The following is a 24,137-nucleotide window of genomic DNA, read 5'->3' on the forward strand; positions in this document are numbered from 1 at the left end:
CTTGTGATCATTTTGACCCCACGGGGTGAGATCTTGCGTGGAGCCCCAGATCGAGGGAGATTATCAGTGGTCTTATATGTCTTCCATTTTCTAATAATTGCTCCCACAGTTGATTTCTTCACACCAAGGTGCTTACCTATAGCAAATTCAGTCTTCCCAGCCTGGTGCAGGTCTACAATTTTGTTTCTGGTGTCCTTTGATAGCTCTTTGGTCTTGGCCATAGTGGAGTTTGGAGTGTGACTGTTTGAGGTTGTGGACAGGTCCATCCATCCATCCATCCTCTTCCGCTTATCCGAGGTCGGGTCGCGGGGGCATCAGCTTGAGCAGAGATGCCCAGACTTCCCTCTCCCCGGCCACTTCTTCTAGCTCTTCCGGGAGAATCCCGAGGTGTTCCCAGGCCAGCCGGGAAACATAGTCCCTCCAGCGTGTCCTGTGTCTTCCCCGGGGCCTACTCCTGGTTGGACGTGCCCGGAACACCTCACCAGGGAGGCGTCCAGGAGGCATCCTAATCAGATGCCCGAGCCACCTCATCTGACTCCTCTCGATGCAGAGGAGCAGCGGCTCTACTCTGAGCCCCTCCCGGATGACTGAGCTTCTCACCCTATCTTTAAGGAAGAGCCCAGACACCCTGCGGAGAAAACTCATTTCAGCCGCTTGTATTCGCGATCTCGTTCTTTCGGTCACTACCCATGGCTCATGACCATAGGTGAGGGTAGGAACATAGATCAACTGGTAAACTGAGAGCTTTACCTTATGGCTCAGCTCCTTTTTCACCACGACAGACCGATGCAGAGCCCGCATCACTGCGGATGCCTCACCGATCCACCTGTCGATCTCACGCTCCATTCTTCCCTCACTCGTGAACAAGACCCCGAGATACTTGAACTCCTCCACTTGGGGCAGGATCTCGCTCCCAACCCTGAGAGGGCACTCCACCCTTTTCCGGCTGAGGACCATGGTCTCGGATTTGGAGGTGCTGATTCCCAACCCAGCCGCTTCACACTCAGCTGCGAACCGATCCAGAGAGAGCTGAAGATCACGGCCTGATGAAGCAAACAGGACAACATCATCTGCAAAAAGCAGTGACCCAATCCTGAGTCCACCAAACTGGACCCCCTCAACGCCCTGGCTGCGCCTAGAAATTCTGTCCATAAAAGTTATGAACAGAATCGGTGACAAAGGGCAGCCCTGGCAGAGTCCAACTCTCACTGGAAACGGGTTCGACTTACTGCCGGCAATGCGGACCAAGCTCTGACACCAATCGTACAGGGACCGAACAGCTCTTATCAGGGGGTCCGGTACCCCATACTCTCGGAGCACCCCCCACAGGATTCCCCGAGGGACACGGTCGAACGCCTTTTCCAAGTCCACAAAACACATGTAGACTGGTTGGGCGAATTCCCATGCACCCTCCAGGACTCTGCTAAGGGTGTAGAGCTGGTCCACTGTTCCGCGACCAGGACGAAAACCACACTGTTCCTCCTGAATCCGAGGTTCGACTATCCGATGGACCCTCCTCTCCAGAACCCCCGAATAGACTTTTCCAGGGAGGCTGAGGAGTGTGATCCCTCTGTAGTTGGAACACACCCTCCGGTCCCCCTTCTTAAAGAGGGGGACCACTACCCCAGTCTGCCAATCCAGAGGCACTGTCCCTGATGTCCATGCGATGTTGCAGAGACGTGTCAACCAAGACAGCCCTACAACATCCACAGCCTTGAGGAACTCCGGGCGTATCTCATCCACCCCTGGGGCCCTGCCACCAAGGAGTTTTTTGACCACCTTGGTGACCTCAGTTCCAGAGATGGGGGAGCCCTCCTCCGAGTCCCCAGGCTCTGCTTCCTCATTGGAAGGCATGTTAGTGGGACTGAGGAGGTCTTCGAAGTACTCCCCCCACCGACCCACAACGTCCTCAGTCGAGGTCAGCAGCGCACCATCCCCACCATACACAGTGTTGACACTGCACTGCTTCCCCCTCCTGAGACACCGGACGGTGGACCAGAATCTCCTCGAAGCCATCCGAAAGTCGTTCTCCATGGCCTCCCCAAACTCCTCCCATGCCCGAGTTTTTGCCTCAGCAACCACTGAAGCCGCATTCCGCTTGGCCTGCCGGTACCTATCAGCTGCCTCCAGAGTCCCACAGGACAAAAGGGACCAGTAGGACTCCTTCTTCAGCTTGACGGCATCCTTCATCGCCGGTGTCCACCAACGGGTTCGGGGATTGCCGCCACGACAGGCACCGACCACTTTACGGCCACAGCTATGTTCAGCCGCCTCAACAATAGAGGCACGGAACATGGCCCATTCGGACTCAATGTCCCCCACCTCCCTCGGGACATGGTTGAAGTTCTGCCGGAGGTGGGAGTTGAAGCTACTTCTGACAGGAGGCTCTGCCAGACGTTCCCAGCAGACCCTCACAACACGTTTGGGCCTACCAGGCCTGACCGGCATCCTCCCCCACCATCGGAACCAACTCACCACCAGGTGGTGATCAGTTGACAGCTCCTCCACTCTCTTCACCCGAGTGTCCAAGACATGTGGCCGCAAGTCCGATGACACGACCACAAAGTCGATCATTGAACTGAAGCCTAGGGTGTCCTGGTGCCAAGTGCACATATGAACACCCCTATGCTTGAACATGCTGTTCGTTATGGACAATCCCTGACGAGCACAGAAGTCCAATAACAAAACACTGCTCGGGTTCAGATCGGGGGGGCCATTCCTCCCAATCACGCCCTTCCAGGTCTCACTGTCATTGCCCACGTGAGCATTGAAGTCTCCCAGCAAAACGAGGGAGTCCCCAGAAGGTGTGCCCTCCAGCACCCCCTCCAGGGACTCCAAAAATGGTGGGTACTCCGAACTGCTGTTCGGTGCATACGCACAAACAACAGTTAGGACCCGTCCCCCCACCCGAAGGCGGAGGGAGGCTACCCTCTCGTCCACCGGGGTAAACCCCAATGTACAGGCTCCAAGTCGGGGGGCAATAAGTATACCCACACCCGCTCGGCGCCTCTCACCGGGGGCAACTCCAGAGTGGTAGAGAGTCCAGCCCCTCTCAAGGAGATTGGTTCCAGAGTCCAAGCTGTGCGTCGAGGTGAGTCCGACTATATCTAGCCGGAACCTCTCAACTTCGCGCACTAGCTCAGGCTCCTTCCCCTTCAGAGAGGTGACATTCCACGTCCCAAGAGCCAGCTTCTGTAGCCGAGGATCGGACCGCCAAGGTCCCCGCCTTCGGCCACCACCCAACTCACACTGCACCCGACCTCCTTGGCCCCTCACATAGGTGGTGAGCCCATGGGAAGGGGGACCCACGTTGCCTCTTCGGGCTGTGTCTGGCCGAGCCCCATGGGTGCAAGCCCGGCCACCAGGCGCTCGCCATCGAGCCCCACCTCCAGGCCTGGCTCCAGAGGGGGGCCCCGGTGACCTGCGTCTGGGCGAGGGAAAACGCTGTCCAAATTTTGTATTCATCATGGAGGTTTTGTTGAACCGCACTTTGTCTCATCCCTCACCTAGGACCAGTTTGCCTTGGGTGGCCCTACAAGGGGCATAAAGCCCTGGACAACAGAGCTCCTAGGATCATTGGGACACGCAAACCCCTCCATCACGATAAGGTGGCGGTTCGAGAAGGGGAGGTTGTGGACAGGTGTCTTTTATATTGAAAACGAGTTCAAACAGGTGCCATTAATACAGGTAACAAGTGGCGGACAGAGGAGCCTCTTATAGAAGAAGTTACAGGTCTGTGAGAGCCAGAAATCTTGCTTGTTTGTAGGTGACCAAATACTTATTTTCCACCATAATTTGCAAATAAATTCTTTAAAAATCAGACAATGTGATTTTCTGGATTTTTTCTCATTTTGTCTCTCATAGTTGAGGTATTCCTATGATGAAAATTACAGGCCTCTCTCATCTTTTTATGTGGGAGGACTTGCACAATTGGTTGCTGACTAAATACTTTATTGCCCCACTGTATGATGCAAACCAAGTGCAAGAAATATCAAAGATTCCAATGGAAACTAACCTGTCTAAAAAAATACTATGGGACATGGAATCAAACGCTGCACTCAAGTCAAACAATATCAAAATGGTCAACAGCCCAGACTCGGCAGCCATTAGCAAATCATTAGTGATTTTAACCAAAGCTGCCTCTGTACAATGGAAAGGGTGAAGACCACACTGAAACTGCTCAAATAAATCATTATCAGTTAGACATGCTTGTACCTGTGCTGCAACTGTTTATTCAAGTATTTTAGATAAAAATGGCAGATTTGAAACTGATCAGAAATTGTTCAGATTATCAGGGTCAGCACCCAGTTTCTTTAAAATGGGAGTTATAGCAGCCTTCGTAAGAACTAAGTTAACAATAGCAGATGCAAGTAATGAATATACAATATCAGTTATGAATGAGACAATAGAAGGCAGACAAGCTTTTACCAAATGAGTGGGAATTGGATCTAACTGAGAAGTGGAAGATTTAGATTTTTTAATAAGAACAGAGATTTCAGAGACAGTAGGGAGTGTAAAGGATGAAATAGAATTTGAGCAGGAGCTACCCGTGGCAAAGTTAAGAGTATTGTGCAGCGCACATGCTGATGAGTTTTGCTGGTGAATACTGTTAATTTTTGATTTAGTAAAGAGGAGTAAAGGTGAGGTGCAAGTGCAATAGGTGGCTCTAGAAGCCTATCTATTCACCACACTGCACAAATTCAGATTTGGCCCAAATATATCTGCATAGATAAAATTAGTTTATACCAGTCCAGAAGTCTCAGTTTGTATTAACAACATGAAATCAGACTGCTTTAAATTAAAATGTGGTACTCGATAAGGGTGCCCCCTATCATCACTTTTACAATACCTATTGAGTCATTAGTGATTCATTTTCAAAAAATATCAGAGATAAAGGGAATTATCAAAAAAGAACTCAAACAGGAAATATCACTGTACACAGATGAAATGGTACTTATATATTATACCCATAAATATCTTTACAATTAGTTCTTAACAGATTAGCAGAAATAAAAAAAACAATTAATTTGAATAAATATGTGCTTTATAGAGTAAATTCTCTAGCACACCATACTAGACTGGGCATCAATCAGTTTATTATATTAAAACAATTTAAATATCTAGGGATAAACATCATAATTAAATATAAAGATCTTTTTAAACAAAAGTGTGTTAACAGCATTGAAAAAAATCAAACAAGATGGTCCACCCTTCATCTAACAATAACAAGTCGAATCAATACTATCAAAATGAGCATTATTCATGAGGTTCTATTTCTACTTCAGAGCATCCCTATATACATCAACAAATCATTCTTCAAGAAACTAGACTCAATTATAATCTCATTTATCTAGAATTCGAGACTCTACAAAAACCTACATTAGAAGATGGCACTACTAATTTTCACTTTCATTAATGTGTAACAATTATACAGTACATCCTACAAAGACCTACAAATTATCACATATTACACCATCTTGCCGTACTTCTTTATATGCCCAGCTTTTTGCACCAGTAAATACTGGCTTTTGTCAATACAGTATACCAATAATCCAGTCCTCCACCAATAACTTAGAATATGGTACCAATGCAGGATTCACTTCAAGGTATAGAAAGATTTGAATTTTTAGAAAGATTTTTGCTCCTCTGCATGATAATCATATTTTTCAATCTTCTCAAACTTGAAAACACAATATTTAATCTTTAGAAAATACTTAGGGTTAAAATACTTAGGGAACTGGCTATAAATAATGTATTTGCTTCTTATGAACAATAATGCTTCAAACTTAAACACATTTTTTCCCACTATTTTCAAATCGGAAATTTTGTTAAAAGAAAACTACCCAATTTTCCAGACCTCCCACCCAATTCCATTGCAGAGGCAATAGTGATCAGTCTTTAAGACTCAGACAGCATCTGAACAATACATAAAAACAGCTCAAAGAATCTTCCATTCTGTTTGGTGAAAAGGGCCTTTCAATTAAAATATCAGAAAATAAGTGTAAATATGCTACACATAGAATATACTGTAGCTCTCCGTGTACAAAGCACTTAATAATTCAGCTTAAAATCATTTATCAATCACGTTTAAAATTGTCCAAAACATATCCAGGTCAAGATCCAACCTTCAAGCATTGCTAACTAGTTCAAGCATCTCTAGGCCACATGTTTTTAGAATGCACCAAATTAATATAATTTTGGACAAAAATCTTCAAATACTGACAAGACAACCAATCACTCTTAACCCATTAACAGCTATACTTGTTGTATTCCCAGATGGGCTTAAAGTGGATAAGGATAAGGACAAACTGATTGTAGCAGCCTTTAATACATCACTTGCATGTGGACTTATCTTGCTTAACTGGAAGAATCACAACCCACCTTTTATTACTCAATAGGTAACTGGTGTTCTGTAGTACTTGAAATTGAAAATAATCTAACTGACACTTAGAGGGTCTGTCCAAAACTTTTTAAAAAATAAAAAACATTTCAGAATAAGCCTTCATATGGGGGGTGTTGGTGGTGAAGAGGAGGTTTCTGTGCACTGGGCTCTTCTCTCTGTCATTCTGGTTAGGGTTGAATTCTCGTTTTGTTAGCTTTTATTCTTTCAGTTTTCATTGTTTTTTCAATTCTGATTTTTTCCTAGATTGATCTTGAACTTCTTTGTTTTATACATTCTGAAAACATGTATCTGCTTCATTATATACTAAGTTATTTTCTTGAAATACATAAAATTAATGAGGGATTAGTGAGGGATCACACTCCTCAGCCTCCCTGGAAAAGTCTATTCCGGGGTTCTAGAGAGGAGGGTCCGTCGGATAGTCGAACCTCGGATTCAGGAGGAACAGTGTGGTTTTCGTCCTGGTCGCGGAACAGTGGACCAGCTCTACACCCTTAGCAGAGTCATGGAGGGTGCATGGGAGTTCGCCCAACCAGTCTACATGTGTTTTGTGGATTTGGAAAAGGCGTTCGACCGTGTCCCTCGGGGAATCCTGTGGGGGGTGCTCCGGGAGTATGGGGTACCAGACCCCCTGATAAAGGCTGTTCGGTCCCTGTACAACCGGTGTCAGAACCCGTTTCCAGTGAGAGTTGGACTCCGCCAGGTCTGCCCTTTGTCACCGATCCTGTTCATAACTTTTATGGACAGAATTTCTAGGCGCAGCCAGGGTGTTGAGGGGTTCTGGTTTGGTGGACTCAGGATTGGGTCACTGCTTTTTGCAGATGATGTTGTCCTGTTTGCTTCATCAGGCCGTGATCTTCAGCTCTCTCAGCTGATCTTCAGCTGAGTGTGAAGCGGGTGGGATGAGAATCAGCACCTCCAAATCCGAGACCATGGTCCTCAGCCGGAAAAGGGTGGACTGCCCTCTCAGGGTTGGTAGCGAGATCCTGCCCCAAGTGGAGGAGTTCAAGTATCTCGGGGTCTTGTTCACGAGTGAGGGAAGAATGGAGCGTGAGATTGACAGGCGGATCGGTGCGGCATCCGCAGCGATGCGGGCTCTGCATCGGTCTGTCGTGGTGAAAAAGGAGCTGAGCCGTAAGGCAAAGCTCTCAATTTACCAGTCGATCTATGTTCCTACCCTCACCTATGGTCATGACCTATGGGTAGTGACCGAAAGAATGAGATCGCGAATACAAGCGGCTGAAATGAGTTTCCTCCGCAGGGTGTCTGGGCTCTCCCTTAAAAATAGGGTGAGAAGCTCAGTCATCTGGGAGGGGCTCAGAGTAGAGCCGCTGCTCCTCCGCATCAAGAGGAGTCAGATGAGGTGGCTCGGGCATCTGATCAGGATGCCTCCTGGACGCCTCCCTGGTGAGGAGTTCCGGGCACGTCCAACCGGGAGGAGGCCCCGAGGAAGACCCAGGATACGCTGGAGGGACTATGTCTCCCGGCTGGCCTGGGAATGCCTCAGGGTTCTCCCAGAAGAGCTAGAAGAAATGGCCGGGGAGAGGAAAGTCTGGGCATCTCTGCTCAAGCTGCTGCCCCCGTGACCCGACCTCGGATAAGCGGAAGAGAATGGATGGATGAATGGATGGATGGACATAAAATTAATAAAAAAAAGAGAAAATGGAGGTCATAGGAACTAGAGAGAAGAGCCTATGTTCTGATAGACCCAATCACTTGTATTCACAGGGGCAAAAATATCTGTTTCATAGATTGCACAGTGAGTACAAAGTTCACTGTGAACTAAAATGTAAAACCTCCAGTTAAGTTATTGTAAAGTAGTCTGAGCATTCTACTCTTTTTTATATAGGATCATGTGTGCAGCAGTAGCCAGGTATATACTGTTGTAGATAAGCAAAAATCCATGTAGTGTCATCTGAACAAGACATGCACTTCCATTACTAAAAAAAAAACCCATAATAGCCTTGTCCCAACCTATCATTAGCCCAATGTTTGCTGTTTGCTTTTGCAATCTGTCAGTAATATTTTTTAGTATATTTAGAGAGGATTGACAGTCCAGTAAGTGCTCAATCATTATATTCTTTAACAGCGTTGTTTAATCTTCCAGGTTTGCACTTGCTCTGTTTCTTGTTTTGATCCATAAATATTTGGATTCTGGTGCTAATATTGAACATTAACCATGTTGTTGAGTAAATTATAGTTCGTAATTATTTGCTGTTTTTATTGACCATCAAAAACATTAAAATTGTCAAGAAATGCTTTGAAACAATTTCAGCACAAATAGTCTTCAAATAATTTTCATTCAAACCTAAGGAGAGCTTTCCATCTTAAGAAAAAACAATAAAAGTAAATGAGTCCCATTCTGTTGGATGAAATTCAAAATAAATCCACAAAAACTAAGAGAGAAGTCAGACTCACAGATAACACTGCAGAATATGGCACACTAGGTAATTATATTAAAGAGGATTGAGTTTCCATTGACATAATGCACATACTGTCAACAGTTTAAGATACTTCATTTATTTGTTCCAGCATTGTGGCCAAACCTAAAGGAAATTATGACTTGGAAATATACACCGATTAGCCACAACATTAATACCACTGACAGGTGAAGTGAATAACATTGATTATCTCATTACAATTGAGTTTGTCAATGGGTGGAATACATTAGGCAGCAAGTGAATGTGATGTAAGCAGAAAAAATGGGCAATTGTAAGGATTTGTGTGACTTTGACTACGGTTAAATTGTGATGGCTAGACAACTGGATCAGAGCATCTCCAAAATGGCAGGTCTTGTGGGGTGTTCCTTGAATGCAGTGGTTAGTAATTACCAAAAGTGGTTCAAGGAAGGACAAACAGTGAACCTGCAATAGGGTCATGGGCACCCAAGACTCATTGATGCAAAAGGCCGGGTGTGTGGGGAAACAATGGTAGCAGGATGCGCTATGTGAAGGCAAGCCAGCGGAGGCAGCGTGATGCTCTGGGCCATGTTCTGCTGGGAACACTTGGGTCCTGGCATTCATGTGGATGTTACTTTGGCATGTAGCACCTACCTAAAAAATGTTACAGATCATGTACACCCCTTCATGGCAATTGCATACCGTGGCCTCTTTCAGCAGGACAATACACCTTGCCACACTGAAAATTGTTCAGGAATGGTTTGAGGAACATGACAAAGAGTTCAAGGTTTTGACTTGGCCTCCAAATTCTCTGGACCTCAATCTGATCAAGCATCTGTGGGATGTACTGGAAAAATTAGTCCAATGCATTGAGGCCCCACCCTACAACTTATAGGACTTAAAGTATCTTCTGCTAATGTCTTGGTGTAAGATACTCAGGGATTTTGTATAATTCATGCCTTGATGGGTCAGAGCTTGTTTTTAGCGGCACAAGGGGGACCTATACAATATCAGAAAGATAGTTTAAATATTATGGCTGATTGGTATATACTCTTTCATCCTATCTCTGCCTGTACTAGAGGTGTATCACAGTTAAGTATTCACATTTCACCTTTATGTCTGAATGTAGTTACTCTGCAAAGACTTAAACTGGCTGGCAGTGCAAGCAAAAAGTTGTCATAAGCAATGGAGCAGGCAGAAATCAGGCAAATGGGCATTTCAAAACTCACAAGCAGTAAGTCAAAAACAAAATAATCAGAATATAACCAGAAGCATCAGCATTAGATTCTAAAGAACCTGATAAACAAGCATTTAGAAAAGAAGTGAGGTTTGCGTCTTTTAGTTAGAATAGCTGCAGAAGTTTGAGCAGTGAGGAGATAGCTGCACAGAGCTTTCCTTGAGTTTCAAAACAAATTAATTACTAGTGACTCATTACTTCTTAAAATAATAGTCACATAAGGTTATTATTAGTCACTGTTAAAACGTTAAATAATAGCAACCGTTTTTTATCTAACATTGCTTCCTTACATTTATATATTATGCATTTGCTGTCTTTAATGTGTTTCTAAATGTTTTGAACCTATTGAACTAGATAGATAGATAGAGATAGATAGATAGAGATAGATAGATAGATAGATAGATAGATAGATAGATAGATAGATAGATAGATAGATAGATAGATAGATAGATAGATAGATAGATAGATAGATAGATAGATAGATAGATAGATAGATAGATAGATAGATAGATAGATAGATAGATAGATAGATAGATAGATACTTTATTAATCCCAAGGGGAAATTCACATACGCCAGCAGCAGCATATTGATAAAAAACAATATTAAATTAAAGAGTGATAAAAACAGACAATATAACAGACAGTATAACAGACAATAACTTTGTATAATGTTAATGTTTACCCCCCCCCCCCCCCCCCCCCCCCTCCGAACTGCTGGCCAAATTCATTGCAGCTGTAGACTAACCACTCCAGTCCCATTTTGAATATATTGTTTCCCCATATTTGACCACTGCTTTTCTATTTATGACCAAAACCTGTGATCAACAGCACCAATTGTATATTAATATGCACAAAATGCAAAATACCAAATGCATGACAAAGTAATCTGTCAGCGTGCTAACAACAACGTCCTGTTGGAGTAGCTTAACAATCACTGGATGAATGCGCAACAGAGGCCTACCTGACTAAAGAATAAATGCTTGGAAAACTATAGTAATTTTACCCTGTACTAAATTCACTCTGATTTGAAGTTGTTTTTTTATTTTCTTGCAATATATTCTGTACTGTATGTCATTTTTCATATAAATTAGTCCATTGCTTTTTGGGTGTCACTTTGACTTATATTAATGTTAATGACTTTAGATATAAACCTGTAGTACAATCTGAGCAGCTCTGACCATCTTACTGCCTCCTACAATTAGCAGCAGCAGCTCTCTGTTATTCATGTATCATCTATCTAGTTATATATGCACATTTATTTGGGATACTTTTCAACTTTTTTTTGTTCAGAGTGCATAGGCTTGGAGACACCAATGAATGCCTAGGTATCATGATCTCACTTTGTTATTGGTCATCTGTCAAGTCATAGTTAAAACCATATTTTACTTTTCACAGTATATTTTTTCCCTTAAGCCATTGTGACATTATACAGTATGTCCTCTTGTTGGACGGCATGTCAAAATAAATGACTACAGTTACTGGTCTCATTACTGCAGTATGTGAGATTAAACTACAAGAAATAGCAGGGAATATCGAATTAGACAATTCACATTTCCAAAGTATTCTGACAGACAATAACGCTTTGCCTGATGGAGCTGGTACTCATGTGAAAGGTTTAATGGTACAGCAACTTCAGCTTGAGTCACTGAACTTTTTTGTTTTTCTTTCATTCTGTCATGCTATCTAAAAACATATAGCATCAGACACACAAGTCTGTTTTCTATTTGTCAAGCCTGAAACACCTGTGTGCCTTATTCCTCATAGCTGTATTATGTGCATTACACCTACAGATGAGCACTCATTGGCTATCACATCTCACACTTGCAAGCCCACCCCTTCAACTTAAGACTCTGTTGGATATGTCACTGGATATGTCAAAGTACATGACTGATGTTCAGGGGAGCATTCCTCAACTACCTCTAACTCACCATGATTATTTAAATGAAGTCTGCAAGTGAAAATTGCCAAAACTAAGTGCAATGTGACATGGACATTAATTGCTCTAGAGAAACAATTTTCTTTGGACACCTTCACAGTAATGCAGTTTTTAAAAACATAAAATGTTCACAAACACAGTCTGTTCTCACCACTATTTTTTGATAAGACAAACCTCAAGCACACAAATTCTAGTGCAAAATTTAAACATGTTATCATTTTACAATTCAATGTCAATGTCCAAAACGTTTTACCACAGAGGAATCCCTTGCTGTGAGCAATGAAAATGGAGAATTTCTATTCTGTCACTTGTCATCGCCCCCTGTCATTCTCCTATATTTATGCCTATGAAGTCACTACTCCATGGGTCTTCAATATCAATAGGGTGCTACTAATGCCTTGACAGAATTCTTTCCCTTTCCCAATATGTTGATATATCCAAGACTCTTTCCTTCATATTATCAAGACATGGTACATTCAGCAACCTATTCTCTGACAGCTGTTTTGGCCCACAGCTGTCTAGGCCCACATTTTACTTTAGAAACCATCCCTCTGGCTTTACTGCCACTGGTGGTGCTAACTCTAAAGATACAGTTGTTAAAACTTAAGGAATGTATTTAAGGGAGAACTAAAACAGACAGGTGACAAATATTACAACAAAGTGGTGCAAAAAATGAGGATTATCTAGGCTAAAAGAAATCTTCTCGTCTGTTTGACACCCATACAGTATCTGCTTCATGCAGTTTTCAGGCCACTTATGTCACAATATGTTGCTACACCATGTCAAACTGCATGACTGAAAACTGCAGCCCATATCATGTTTACCGACCAAGATTCAATAATCCAACACAGTTGTGCCAATGGAGCAATGCTTTACAAAGAGTTAACAGCTGCAGTAAGTTCAGCAGCAATCTCTGTCTTTTAATTTTGTTTCCATTCTGTATGTAAAATTCAAGGCATCAGCTTCTCTTCTGTTTGTGAAGTTGAAAACATGCATGTTCCTTATTTCTCATCACTACATTCGATGCAGTCTACTGTCGAATGTGCATTCCTTGGTTCATTTGGTTGTCAGCTCTCCTGTGTATACAGCCCATCCCTCCAACTAACAAGAAAATCAAACCTGTTTGATTTTATCCTAGGCAGTCGCAGTCATTAGAAATGTCACATTAGACAAATGGCGCCTCCAACTGGCTAAGATCATGTAAATGAAGACTACGACTAATGTGACATACGCTTTACATATAGTGGCAAAATAGTGAAATTTAAAAAATGATAAAATACCGTAAGGCAAAAAATGCTGGCATAAAAAATACTGTGCTACTTTATTTATCTGTTAACAATGTCCATAATTGTAATGAACAACAACATACTGCAACAATGAAGAATTAAAAATAAACTTTAAATTGCTGTCAACAAACTATGATTCCATTTCCCAAATAAGCAATTTTCTGTAATAACTGTAACTATGTAAGTAAACATTTCAAAGCATTTAAATAGTTGCCTTGTTTTCACCTCTAAAGATCAAAAGCATCCAGATTCACCACTGATCTTCTTTGTATGGTTGTAAGCAATTAGGAGCTTATGCTGTCACTGGACTGTGATCAGAAAAAAACTTTTGCTTTACAGTGCAGTCATTCTTGGCTTTCTTATGCATTTAGGTTAACACCAAAACATTTCAAACAAATCAAAAATTAATCACATGTTTAAAGCCAGAAAGCACTAAAAGGAACTAGGGCTCAGTGAAGAACTTTCCATACCAGAAATCTGTTTTCCATTTGAAAAAAGAAAAGGTTGTAAAACTGCTTAAGAGTAATATATCTTGCAATTACACTGCATTCTTTCACTCACCTTTTGATGTCATCAGTCAGTGTATCCAAATGGTACATAAACAACTGCAATGATGGTCCAGATGACAACAACAAAAATTTGTCCATATAATAAAATTGTGCAAGTCGAATAGGACTAGGAAACACTTCACTGCTCTGAAATATAAAGGAAACAACAACCATTAACTGATTTATAATAGATGCTTTTGGTGAGAAAGTATACATTACGTATGATAGATTACTTAGGTATTTTAAAAGTCATATTTAATTCAATTAAAAGAGTTAACAAATATTTTTAATTACAGTATTACTGTTTTTACTGAGATGAATTCTGAGGTTAAGTAAATGCCAATATACTGTCACAGTTGTTCTTTGCTTTCTCATGAAGAACGAGTCAGAAGCAAAGAAAAGGCCATTGTGGAAAAGACAAGGTATTTCAAACACCCCTAATCATGTTCCCTCTTTTCAGGAGAGGATTCAGAATTGTCTCAGGAAGTTTAAAGCACGGTGCAGTGTTTTTAGTAAAACAGTGCGGCAGCTACAACCCCATGAGCGTAAGTGTGCAAGAGGAAAGCCATGCAGTCAAGGAGAATTTGATGAGAGAAATAGCTAATTATGCATAAAATGCTCTAAGGCTGTTCCCATAGCTGTCTCTCATTGAGGCTCTGTGGGTCATATGTAACCCCTGCACTCACTGGGTTTAACAGGGTCTAAGAATGAGACGAAGGGAGAGTGAAAAAGAAAGAAGAAAGATCAAGAATGACGAGAAGTTTGAATGGGTGACGGAAAGAAATCTCAAGGGAGGAACTGAAGGAATACCAGGATCAGACTGAGCCAGTGCAAGGGAAAGGAGGCAAGGTAGTCAGGAAGCCCCAAGCAGAGTTAAGGGAAAGGCACTACAAGTGTGGGGTCAATCCTGCTGAGCATTATTGAGGAGCAGGAGCGTCTGATTGTTCTACCAGTTGTGTTAAATGTGCCAAAGGGTGGTGGTGGGATGAGAAAGCACAGCTACCTTCTTTTTGCATGTGAGTCATACTACAATCACTAAAGTATGAGCCACGTAAATGCAACTTAAAGCAGTGACATTCATTATGAACAGCACATGTGTATGGGAGTATCCTAATTCAGTGGAGAGGGCGTAAAAAAGAGTAACAAACAGGCTTCATCTGCTTTAAGGAGACCCTTCATGAAGTGATTTTTATAAATGAAATGAAAGATTTGACATGTTTACTGACCACAAAAATGACACTTATTTTAGTTCAAATAACACAGAACTACATGATAATTGGCAGAATTACTTTAATTATAATGTTAGTCACCAATACAAGTCCTAATAAGGCCTTGCCCTTTATTACATTTTTAATAATGCGCTCTATCTAGACTTTATCACTTCTAGTTTCACATTTAAAGGAATCGCCTTTTGGTTTTGCTTGGGTTTCTTTAACTAGATTCTGATCTGTCTTGGAGCTGTGATGCCTAGGAAAATGTGAGAAGATATGTGAGCAACATATGTGACACGGTGAGTGAACCACAGCATGTGAAATGGTCACACAAACACACTTCACTGAAGCCTGCAGAGGCTGCCATGAGGACAGTGGTTGAACACAATGGCTTCTTCATCTTTTGGAATAACTGTGACTAGGACTGCATGCCTCCAACATCCAGTCCCTCCCCATTTGGAGCTTGCTGTGAGAATAGAGTTTGTACTGAGCATCCGCTCTGAGAATGGCTGACACTGGGATTGTGTGTCACCAACATCCAGTCCCACCCCAAACATCCACTTCAGGCCCGCTCTGCAGGTTGCTGTGAGGCATATTTGGAATAACTGTGTAGACAATTGAGTATTACCAGCAGTGCCATACATCTGAAAATTTCCCCAGATTCTTTGTAAATGCAAGTTTTCCTAAAGTAGTTGTTCATAAAGTGAGGGAAGCCTTATTTTAGATAAATGACTGAGCACCGCATTGTGGATATTGTCATTGCCCATTTATTTTCTAGTTGAATATTGCAGTAACTAATGTGTCTAACAAAATATATTAGAGTAACAGTAACCATTTGCATTTGGAAATGTAGTATATATCTAGTAAAAGGAGACAGAAAATTTTATACTCAAGTAAAGCAGAAATAATCTCAAAACTTAGTCAAGTCCAGTAACAAAGTACTTCTACTTTATTACTATCCCACACTGCTTCTGTAAAGAAAGGAAAGAAGGTTAATTCACTTCTGACCTCCATAAAAGAAATGACCACCCCTGCACATTTAACAAAGGTGGCCAACAAATATCAAAAGGGACCCTTACTCTGGTAACTAGCACAAGCTACTGAGCAACTCGTATAAATAATACTTAAAGGTGAACCTAATTTTGATAGAAAGACCATGTAATACATGGAGGGAGACTGAGAGAGAGAGAATGCTGCTTTAATGTGAACTATTTATTTCTGTCATATTTTAACACAAATGACTTCTTAAAATAAATGTACATAGCTTGAATGGAGACCTTTTTCAAAGAGCTTAATATGATTACAAAATTAATGAGTCTGCTACTGAATACAAAACAGCAGATGGATTAATTATTTTATATTCTTTAAATTGCTTCTGTAGCATATATTAAAATTCAATAATTAATACCAAATCAAGTACTAAGTGAATGTATTCCTCTTCAAAGCTAATGATCACCGACAGGGCAAAAGGAAATGTTTTAGTACTTAACTTGAAACCATTACTGTTAATTTTTGTTTTGATCAGATTTAGAAAAGTATAGTTTTAAAATTATCTGAAATTTGTGAATAGGAAAAGAAGATTTTTTTTTCATTAACGGAACTTTCAAATAAGCTGTTAGAAAGTGACAATGATAAGAAGATAGCAAAAACACCAAAATTAAAAATAAAGTCCAGAACACAAAGTTGGGCAACAAAGCAAATCAAAAACAAACTCCAACACTAGAAATATTTATTTCAGATGGCATTTTAGAGTCTCCTGCATAATGAATTTTATTTGATATTATGTCAAAGTTCACAAACGTTTATATCGGCATTGGAGCAGATTCATTGCATCATTTCCAACACACATGACTTGCAATGGGTGTCCCTATAAACAATATGATGGTACCCATGGAACATATAGCACAACATTGTGTTGCTTACTAATCAAACTGGTAGCGTGCAAACATGCAAAAATTATAATTAAAATACTGAATAATACAAACTATCCAAAAATTAAACAGAAGAAAACAATGTAAATATTAATCTGATACTGACAATTCTGACTTGTTTTGAGCTATAGTTATGCCACCTATTATTTTTGCATTACTAGAGGGCTCTGCCCCCTGCTCGCTTCGCTCACCAACCCCTGGCCAAGCGCTACGAGCTAGCCACTTCGCCACTCAGGAAGCAGATAGACAATTTAAACAGATTGTTATTTTCATGGGAATTGTTGCACATGCATAAAAGAACTAACTATTTTACATTACAGCGAGTAATTAACCATAGTAAAAAACAGTAAAACGTAATTAATTGAAATAAAATTACAGTATGTTTCATGCTGTGTTTCATGCTGAGGTATTTGTTGCATTATACGTTTTTGTTCTGTTTGGATTTGAAATTAACACGCAAATACTTTTTAAACTTGCACTTTTACTGTAAAACTTCAGTAAAAACAATTTTTTTAATTAACTTTTCCTCAATATTGCATTGAATTTTGATTCCGTGTTTGGACTTACATCATGACAACGCAATCTATAACTGCCTGTGAGTGAATATCGCTTCTTTCTCTCTAATAAATAAACCAACTTTTTCGAATGTTTGTCCCTGTGATTTGTTAACTGTCATAGCAAAAGCTATTCTAACAGGAAACTGTAAACGTTTTAATATGAATGGCATATCAAGATCTCCTTTGGTGTCTAATGTTATCCGCAAAGATGTACTACATTACCTTTCTTGTCGCCTTTCCTGTATGCTTGTTTACCTTTCTTGTATGTTGTTTCAGCATAGTCTATTGATACGCATTTAACCTATTTGCTGCATAACCGATCAACAATTTTTGCGTTAATTCATTTGATTTCATCATTTCTCGGTGCTAGGATTGCCCATGTGCTCATTTCTTCTGTTGATAACCCTTCGGGATGAAATTCTTCAATAAGATTTAGATATAATAAGTCTTCTTTTATTGGGAACTTAAAGTGAGGAAAACGTAAAAATTTATAAGAGCTGAGAGCACAGGAACTTAGTCTGACAAAAGCATTCACACGAATGAGAGGTGAGATGACCGTGGGCATAGTTGAAAATGGTTGAGAGGAGGGCGGGACGTGAAAAAATCTCTTAGCAATAGTCTTGTCTTAATATTTTCTTTTATAATAGAAAGATATCAAAAACATTAAAACTGAATAGATTTAGCATTCAATCTGAACAAAGTATATACAAGACAATGTGACAAAACATCTAAGTAGCATTTCTTAGAAAAATAAGACTACTGGTTAATACATTCAGTGGCAATGTTACTAGGTATGCCTAACTAGTATTTACTGTACATTCTTTCAGTAGGGATTTAACAAAGTGGTGGAATCATTCCTTAGTGATTTTGGTCCATGTTGACCCAATAGCATCACACAGCTTTTGGAATTTTTCTGCCACAATTTCTTTCTGTGTACCTTCACTTCTATCTTATTCGAAAGGTTCCCTACAGGACTGAGATCTGGAATCTTTGCTGGCCATTGAAATAAACTGAAGTTGCTTTCATATTTATGGGACCAACATGAAATGATGAACACCTTGTAACATAGTGCATTATGTAACTGAAAATATCCATTTGAAATAACATGGACTGCCAAGCAAAAATACCTTTTAGGAAAATACAGGTAAACTAAAGGAGATAATACAAACATCATTTACATGGGAATAATGTCAGACCATCCATATTACTAACCGAGAATGGTAAACCGGATGGACGCAGGGACATCCGGCCATGGGCCGTAGCCGCAAAAGACGTACTGCGCAAGCGCCCCCACAAAACCCCCCTTCCAAGCAACGGAAACCGGATGCAAAGCAACGTAAGATAAGAAATGAGGCGCCCATAGCACACAGAAAAAAGGAGTCAGACGCGAAACGGAACACACACAAAGAAGAGAATTGAGACCCACGACACACAAATGAGGCAACGCCCCCTAGCACAAAAAAAAAAAAAAAAGGAAATCAGACGCGAGCACCACACAAACCCATTGGACACAAAACGGGACAGACTACGGACATAGCACACGAAACATACACAAAAAGCAGGATTAGGACCCACGACCACACTAACATAAATAAGAAATGAGACACAAAGCACCATTACTAAACGAACCGTCCGTATTAAATATACGTCATCTGAACACATTCAAATTATGCAGCATAGGTCGATCTCATTACACTGATGCACTATTAACCGAACAGTGAGTGCGATCCTCCTTATTACTTATCCATATTTATAACGCTGAAGAACAAACAAGTCATGAATTCACGCTCACGGGTACAAAACGATACGGCTCGAGTGACGGGACCAAACACACGAACCCGCATGAAAAAAAAACAATACATGTCGGTCGACTAACCGACATATAAAAACGGGCAAGGCTCAATACAAACAATGACCGCCGTAAACTGCAACGGGCTTCTCACACAGCACAGGCAAATCGATTACGGCTCCAGAATAGCACGTCCCAATTCCTGCACATACAACGATGCGCCTCTCAAACGGCACAGACAAAACATTCACGTGAAGGACATCAACGACACACACCTGCTAAACGCTTGCGCCAGTTAGCTGACAACGCGTTCAATAATGAGTCCACTATTCATGAAAATTCATTGGGATTAATGAATGTCATTTGCAATCATTGTCATTCACTTAACTTCCCTGAAGAAACAACTGGCAATACAAGTAATGAATTTACACGTTATTGTCAAAAGGGTCACATTTGACTGCCTCCTTTACATTCATATCCTGCATATCTACAGAAGCTTCTAACTGACGAAGTACCTGAAAGTAAAAACTTTATGAACTGTATTACATCCTACAATAGTTCATTTGCTTTTGCATCTAATGGCATCCAGTCACTTACTCAACACCATTCATAAACTTCTACAAACGTTGATGAATAATAATATTCCCTTTGAAAGAAAGGTACTTTTATTAGGAGGAGATTTTACACATTGCTTAGCTATTGTTCCACATGCCATGCGCTCGGCTATTCTTCAATCCACCTTAAAATACGCAGACAATTGGCATTGCTTTCAAAAGAGTTACAGAGATATTTGGAACAACAATCTCATTACACCAAATACCCCTTTTAACACAACGCACTATATTATGTCCAAAAAATCAGGTCATTTCATTACTTCCTGGAGTGGCACAGCTCTTTCTAAGCTCTGACAAAGTTGACTCTGATGACGACAATGACCATCTTAATTTCCCCTTAGAATATTTGAACACTATTAACCCAGCCGGATTACCACAACACAATCTTAGCCTTAAAAATGGAACAATAATCATGCTATTAAGAAACCTTAACACTAAACAGGGACAATGTTATTAAAGCAAAACTTCTTACAGAATCACATGCTAACAATACTGTTCTAATTCCTACAATTACCTTACAACTTCTGACCTGGAATTACCTTTTACACTTAAACGGCGACAGTTCCCCATTAGACCTGCATTGACCATGACCATCAACAAATCACAAAGACAAACCATACACAAAGTTAGCATCTACCTCTCTGAGCCCGTTTTTGGACATGGACAACTTTATTTGCTTCCTATATGCGTCATCTACACCTTCACACTATGCTATATCTCATTCATACATCACGCTCTTTGTAAATTCACAACACCAGGGGTTGGCGAGCGAAGCGAGCAGGGGGCGGAGCCCCCTAGTATAGTACAAGACATGGAAACCAGGTCATTTGGAGCTCTTATTACTGTGTACACAGACTGCTATGATTTTCTTTGGTAAAGAAACTTCCTGCAATGTGATAGAAAAATTATGATTTATAGGGTTGATGTACCAACCTGTCATAAGGATGGTGTAACAATTTTATGATAAAAATGTGAACTTAAGAAAAAAAAACTTTAGAACTTAATACAGGTTAAAACTAGTAATGAAAGAATCTGAAAAAACAAACTGGTCAGCTAGCCTGAGAGATTACAGGTTGGCTGAGATGGAAGGCCGTTAACAAGACAATAACTGGAGTGGAAAGAGGTAGGAGGCTTTGCATTAATCTACTTGTAACTGGTATTACAAGGGTGATTTACTGTAAGTTCTCTGCAGACATGTCAGAAACACTGATTTAAGAAACTCCTTCCCCCTCCAGGAAGGAAGGTTGTATGAAAAACAGACCTCTGAAGAAAAGAGTTGTGAAAAAGTCAAATGATGAGGTGGCTAAGAAGACAGATGATCAGATGATGCTGAAGAAGGCAGCACCGTAAATGATGTTGAAGAAGGCAGAAGCCAAAATGATGACCTATTCAAAAACAGTCTAGTGTATCAATAAATGTAGGCGCCGCCTCAAACTAAACATCTAGCACTATCAGACTGTATGGTTTGCAGAGCCACATTCTATTTGTTTTTGTTTATGGCACTAGTTGAACTATTTAAAGATTAAAATATTATAATACATGAATAAACGTGCAAATCTTCTCTTGCATGTTCCCGTACTCTATCTAGTTGCATAGGGTTATAGATATAAAAGGAAAACAAAAGTGCTAAACTACAGTACCTGACAGTGAAGAAAGCACATGAAGTTTGGGGCATTCATTTAACATTTACCTAGTAAAGAGTACAAAAGGGAATAGGGTCACCCTAAGGCCCTACCACAACAAATTATACCCAGAGTTCATCTTTCTTATGTTGAACACATAAAGTCAATATACACTTAACAAGACACATGAAATAAAAGCGTTCTTCTATATAGACTTGTGACACTATCGAAAACAAAGAATGCAAAGAAATGTAGAGAGCAAGACTTTAACCTGAAAAATAGAAACAAAATTTGTGTTACTGATCAAGCTGACTAGCTATAAATCTGACAGAAACAGGCACAGTTACTTCAAGTAAGGCCTAGCTGGTCTGATACTGAAAAGACAGCAGTTGTTTAACCTCCTTAGCATTAGACCTGAGCATCACTCGGGCTCTGAAAATAGCGCTAAAAATGTTAGTCTCAAATGTCACTCAGGCAACTGTATACAGTAGATGTGTCTAGTGTAAGACCCAAGGATTACTCAGGCTGTAAAAGTGCTAGCAGCATTAGTCCCAAACGTTACTTGGGAAACGTTATAGGTGTGTCTTACGTAAGCATCAGGCCCAAACATAACCCGGGCAACAGTGTAGACTCATCTTCTAGCCTCATAATGGCGTCTCGTAAGAAACATTTTTCAGCAGCCCAGGTGTTGACAATGTTAAGAGCAGTGATGACGAGGAGCCTCTCATGAGCAGTGATGACAAAGTGAATCTGTCTTCAGGCAATAAAACGGAAAAGGACAGTGAAACTGAAAGTGATTCTGATCAATCCAAAAGTGATGCTCACATTTGGATTTTTGTTGACCCTTCTTCAAATAAACCAGCACCACCTTGTTTTGATTTTGCGGGGCAGCCAGGAATAAAAGTGAATGTTGACAGCCAAGATCGACTTACTTATTTCAAGTTATTTCTTGATGATGACGTGATTGAAAGAATTGTTGACAAAAACCATTATGCTGAACAGTGTCGGGTAAATGACCGTACACCTAAGCAGTTTACTATTTAAACAGATGAAAACTGGTAGCTGATGATGATATCTGATATTAGAATCATCATTATTATTATTGTTCATTTCATATTATTATTATAATTATTATTATTATTATTTGTATAATTATTATACTTTCTACAATTCTGACTTTGTACTTTTAGTGTTTTGCACGTTTTAAAGTAGAAAGAACATATTTAACAATAATGTAATTTGTCAAGCCAAAAAATGCAATGCTTTTTACATATTTTTTGAGAAAACATTCAGTGCTAAGGAGGTTAATTGATATAAACAAAGAAATTAGTGTAGACCTTGAAAGGCCGATTCGCAGATTAGAAACTCCTCTTTTATAGTATGTCAAAATGCAAACAACTTGTACATTTGTCTGCAGTGTAACTAGTGCTAGTGACATTTTAACTAATTACAGACATGTCGCAAGGAAAGGAAGTTTAAACTATAAAATTGCTGCCATCAACCAGAATGGAGAACTTGTAATAGTTTCAAGCCACAGCTCTAACTCACTTTGTGACTCCAAGCAAATCATTTAATCTGCTTATGCTCAATAGCCATTCATTATCCAACATGCTATATCCTAAATACAGGGTCACGGGGGTCTGCTGGAGCCAATCCCAACCAACACAGGGCGCAAGGCAGGAAACAAACCCTGGGCAGGGCACCAGCCCACCGCAGGGCGCGCCCACACACACACATACCCACACACCAAGCACGCACTAGGGACAATTTAGAATCACCAATGCAATTAACCTGCATGTCTTTGGACTGTGGGAGGAAACTAGAGCACCCGGAGGAAACTCATGGAGACACGGGGAGCACATGCAAACTCCATGCGAACCCAGGTCTCCTAACTGCGAGGCAGCAGCACTACCCACTGTGCTACCGTGCCGCCCATGCTCAATATGTTAAAAGAAAAAAAAAACAAAATAAACAAGTTTACCATGTCCTGATCCTGTAAACTGCCTTAGATAAAGGTGTCAGCCAAATAAATGATAACAACAGAAACAGCATTCAGTCTGCAACATGTATAAATCAACATATCTGAACATCTTTTTCTTATTGGATGCATGAAGGACTTTAAGCTAACATTCAAACAGAAATTAGCATTTTAAAATCAAAAGAAAGATAACATATACTTTGCTTATTCTTTAAACTCCAGGAAATGCAAGTTTACTGTGTTTTGTCAATCTCTTGTTTTTCTAGTTTTCCAAATGCAGTTATTTCACTACAGGGTTGTGGGCAGCAGGATCAAAGGCACAGCAGAAAGCAATCCCAGAAGAGATGCTCGTCCATTGTGTGGTGAACTCTCCTATTCACTTACATCAAGCAAATTTTGAGTCGCTAATCAAAACAATGCATTTCTTCACCGTTCATTACTGAATATGTGTTTGCCAAAAACTGTCCAGAGATTATCATATCTCATACTGCATTTCAGGAACATTGCTTTTTAAATAAAATCACATGAAAAATTTTATTGCTTGATTTATGTTTAATGAACAAAAAATCAAACTACATTGCAAAGCCATTTATTTTTTTAAAAATAGGTTAGGTTTATTTGGTTTTTTT

The 24,137-nt window shown here is 40.5% G+C and overlaps 1 protein-coding gene across 2 annotated transcripts in view; it reads right to left on the bottom strand.

The window, feature by feature from the left end:
- Nucleotides 1-24,137, bottom strand: part of wdr27 (WD repeat domain 27) — a 284,536-nt gene that overhangs the window by 167,330 nt on the left and 93,069 nt on the right. For both annotated transcript variants that reach the window (XM_051919351.1, XM_051919350.1), the window contains exon 19: nucleotides 13,820-13,953. In XM_051919351.1, coding sequence (XP_051775311.1) covers nucleotides 13,820-13,953 — 134 coding nt within the window. The remainder of the gene's footprint in view (nucleotides 1-13,819; nucleotides 13,954-24,137) is intronic.

This window comes from Erpetoichthys calabaricus, chromosome 15 (assembly GCF_900747795.2).
Source record: "Erpetoichthys calabaricus chromosome 15, fErpCal1.3, whole genome shotgun sequence".
In the NCBI taxonomy this organism is placed as follows: domain Eukaryota; kingdom Metazoa; phylum Chordata; class Cladistia; order Polypteriformes; family Polypteridae; genus Erpetoichthys; species Erpetoichthys calabaricus.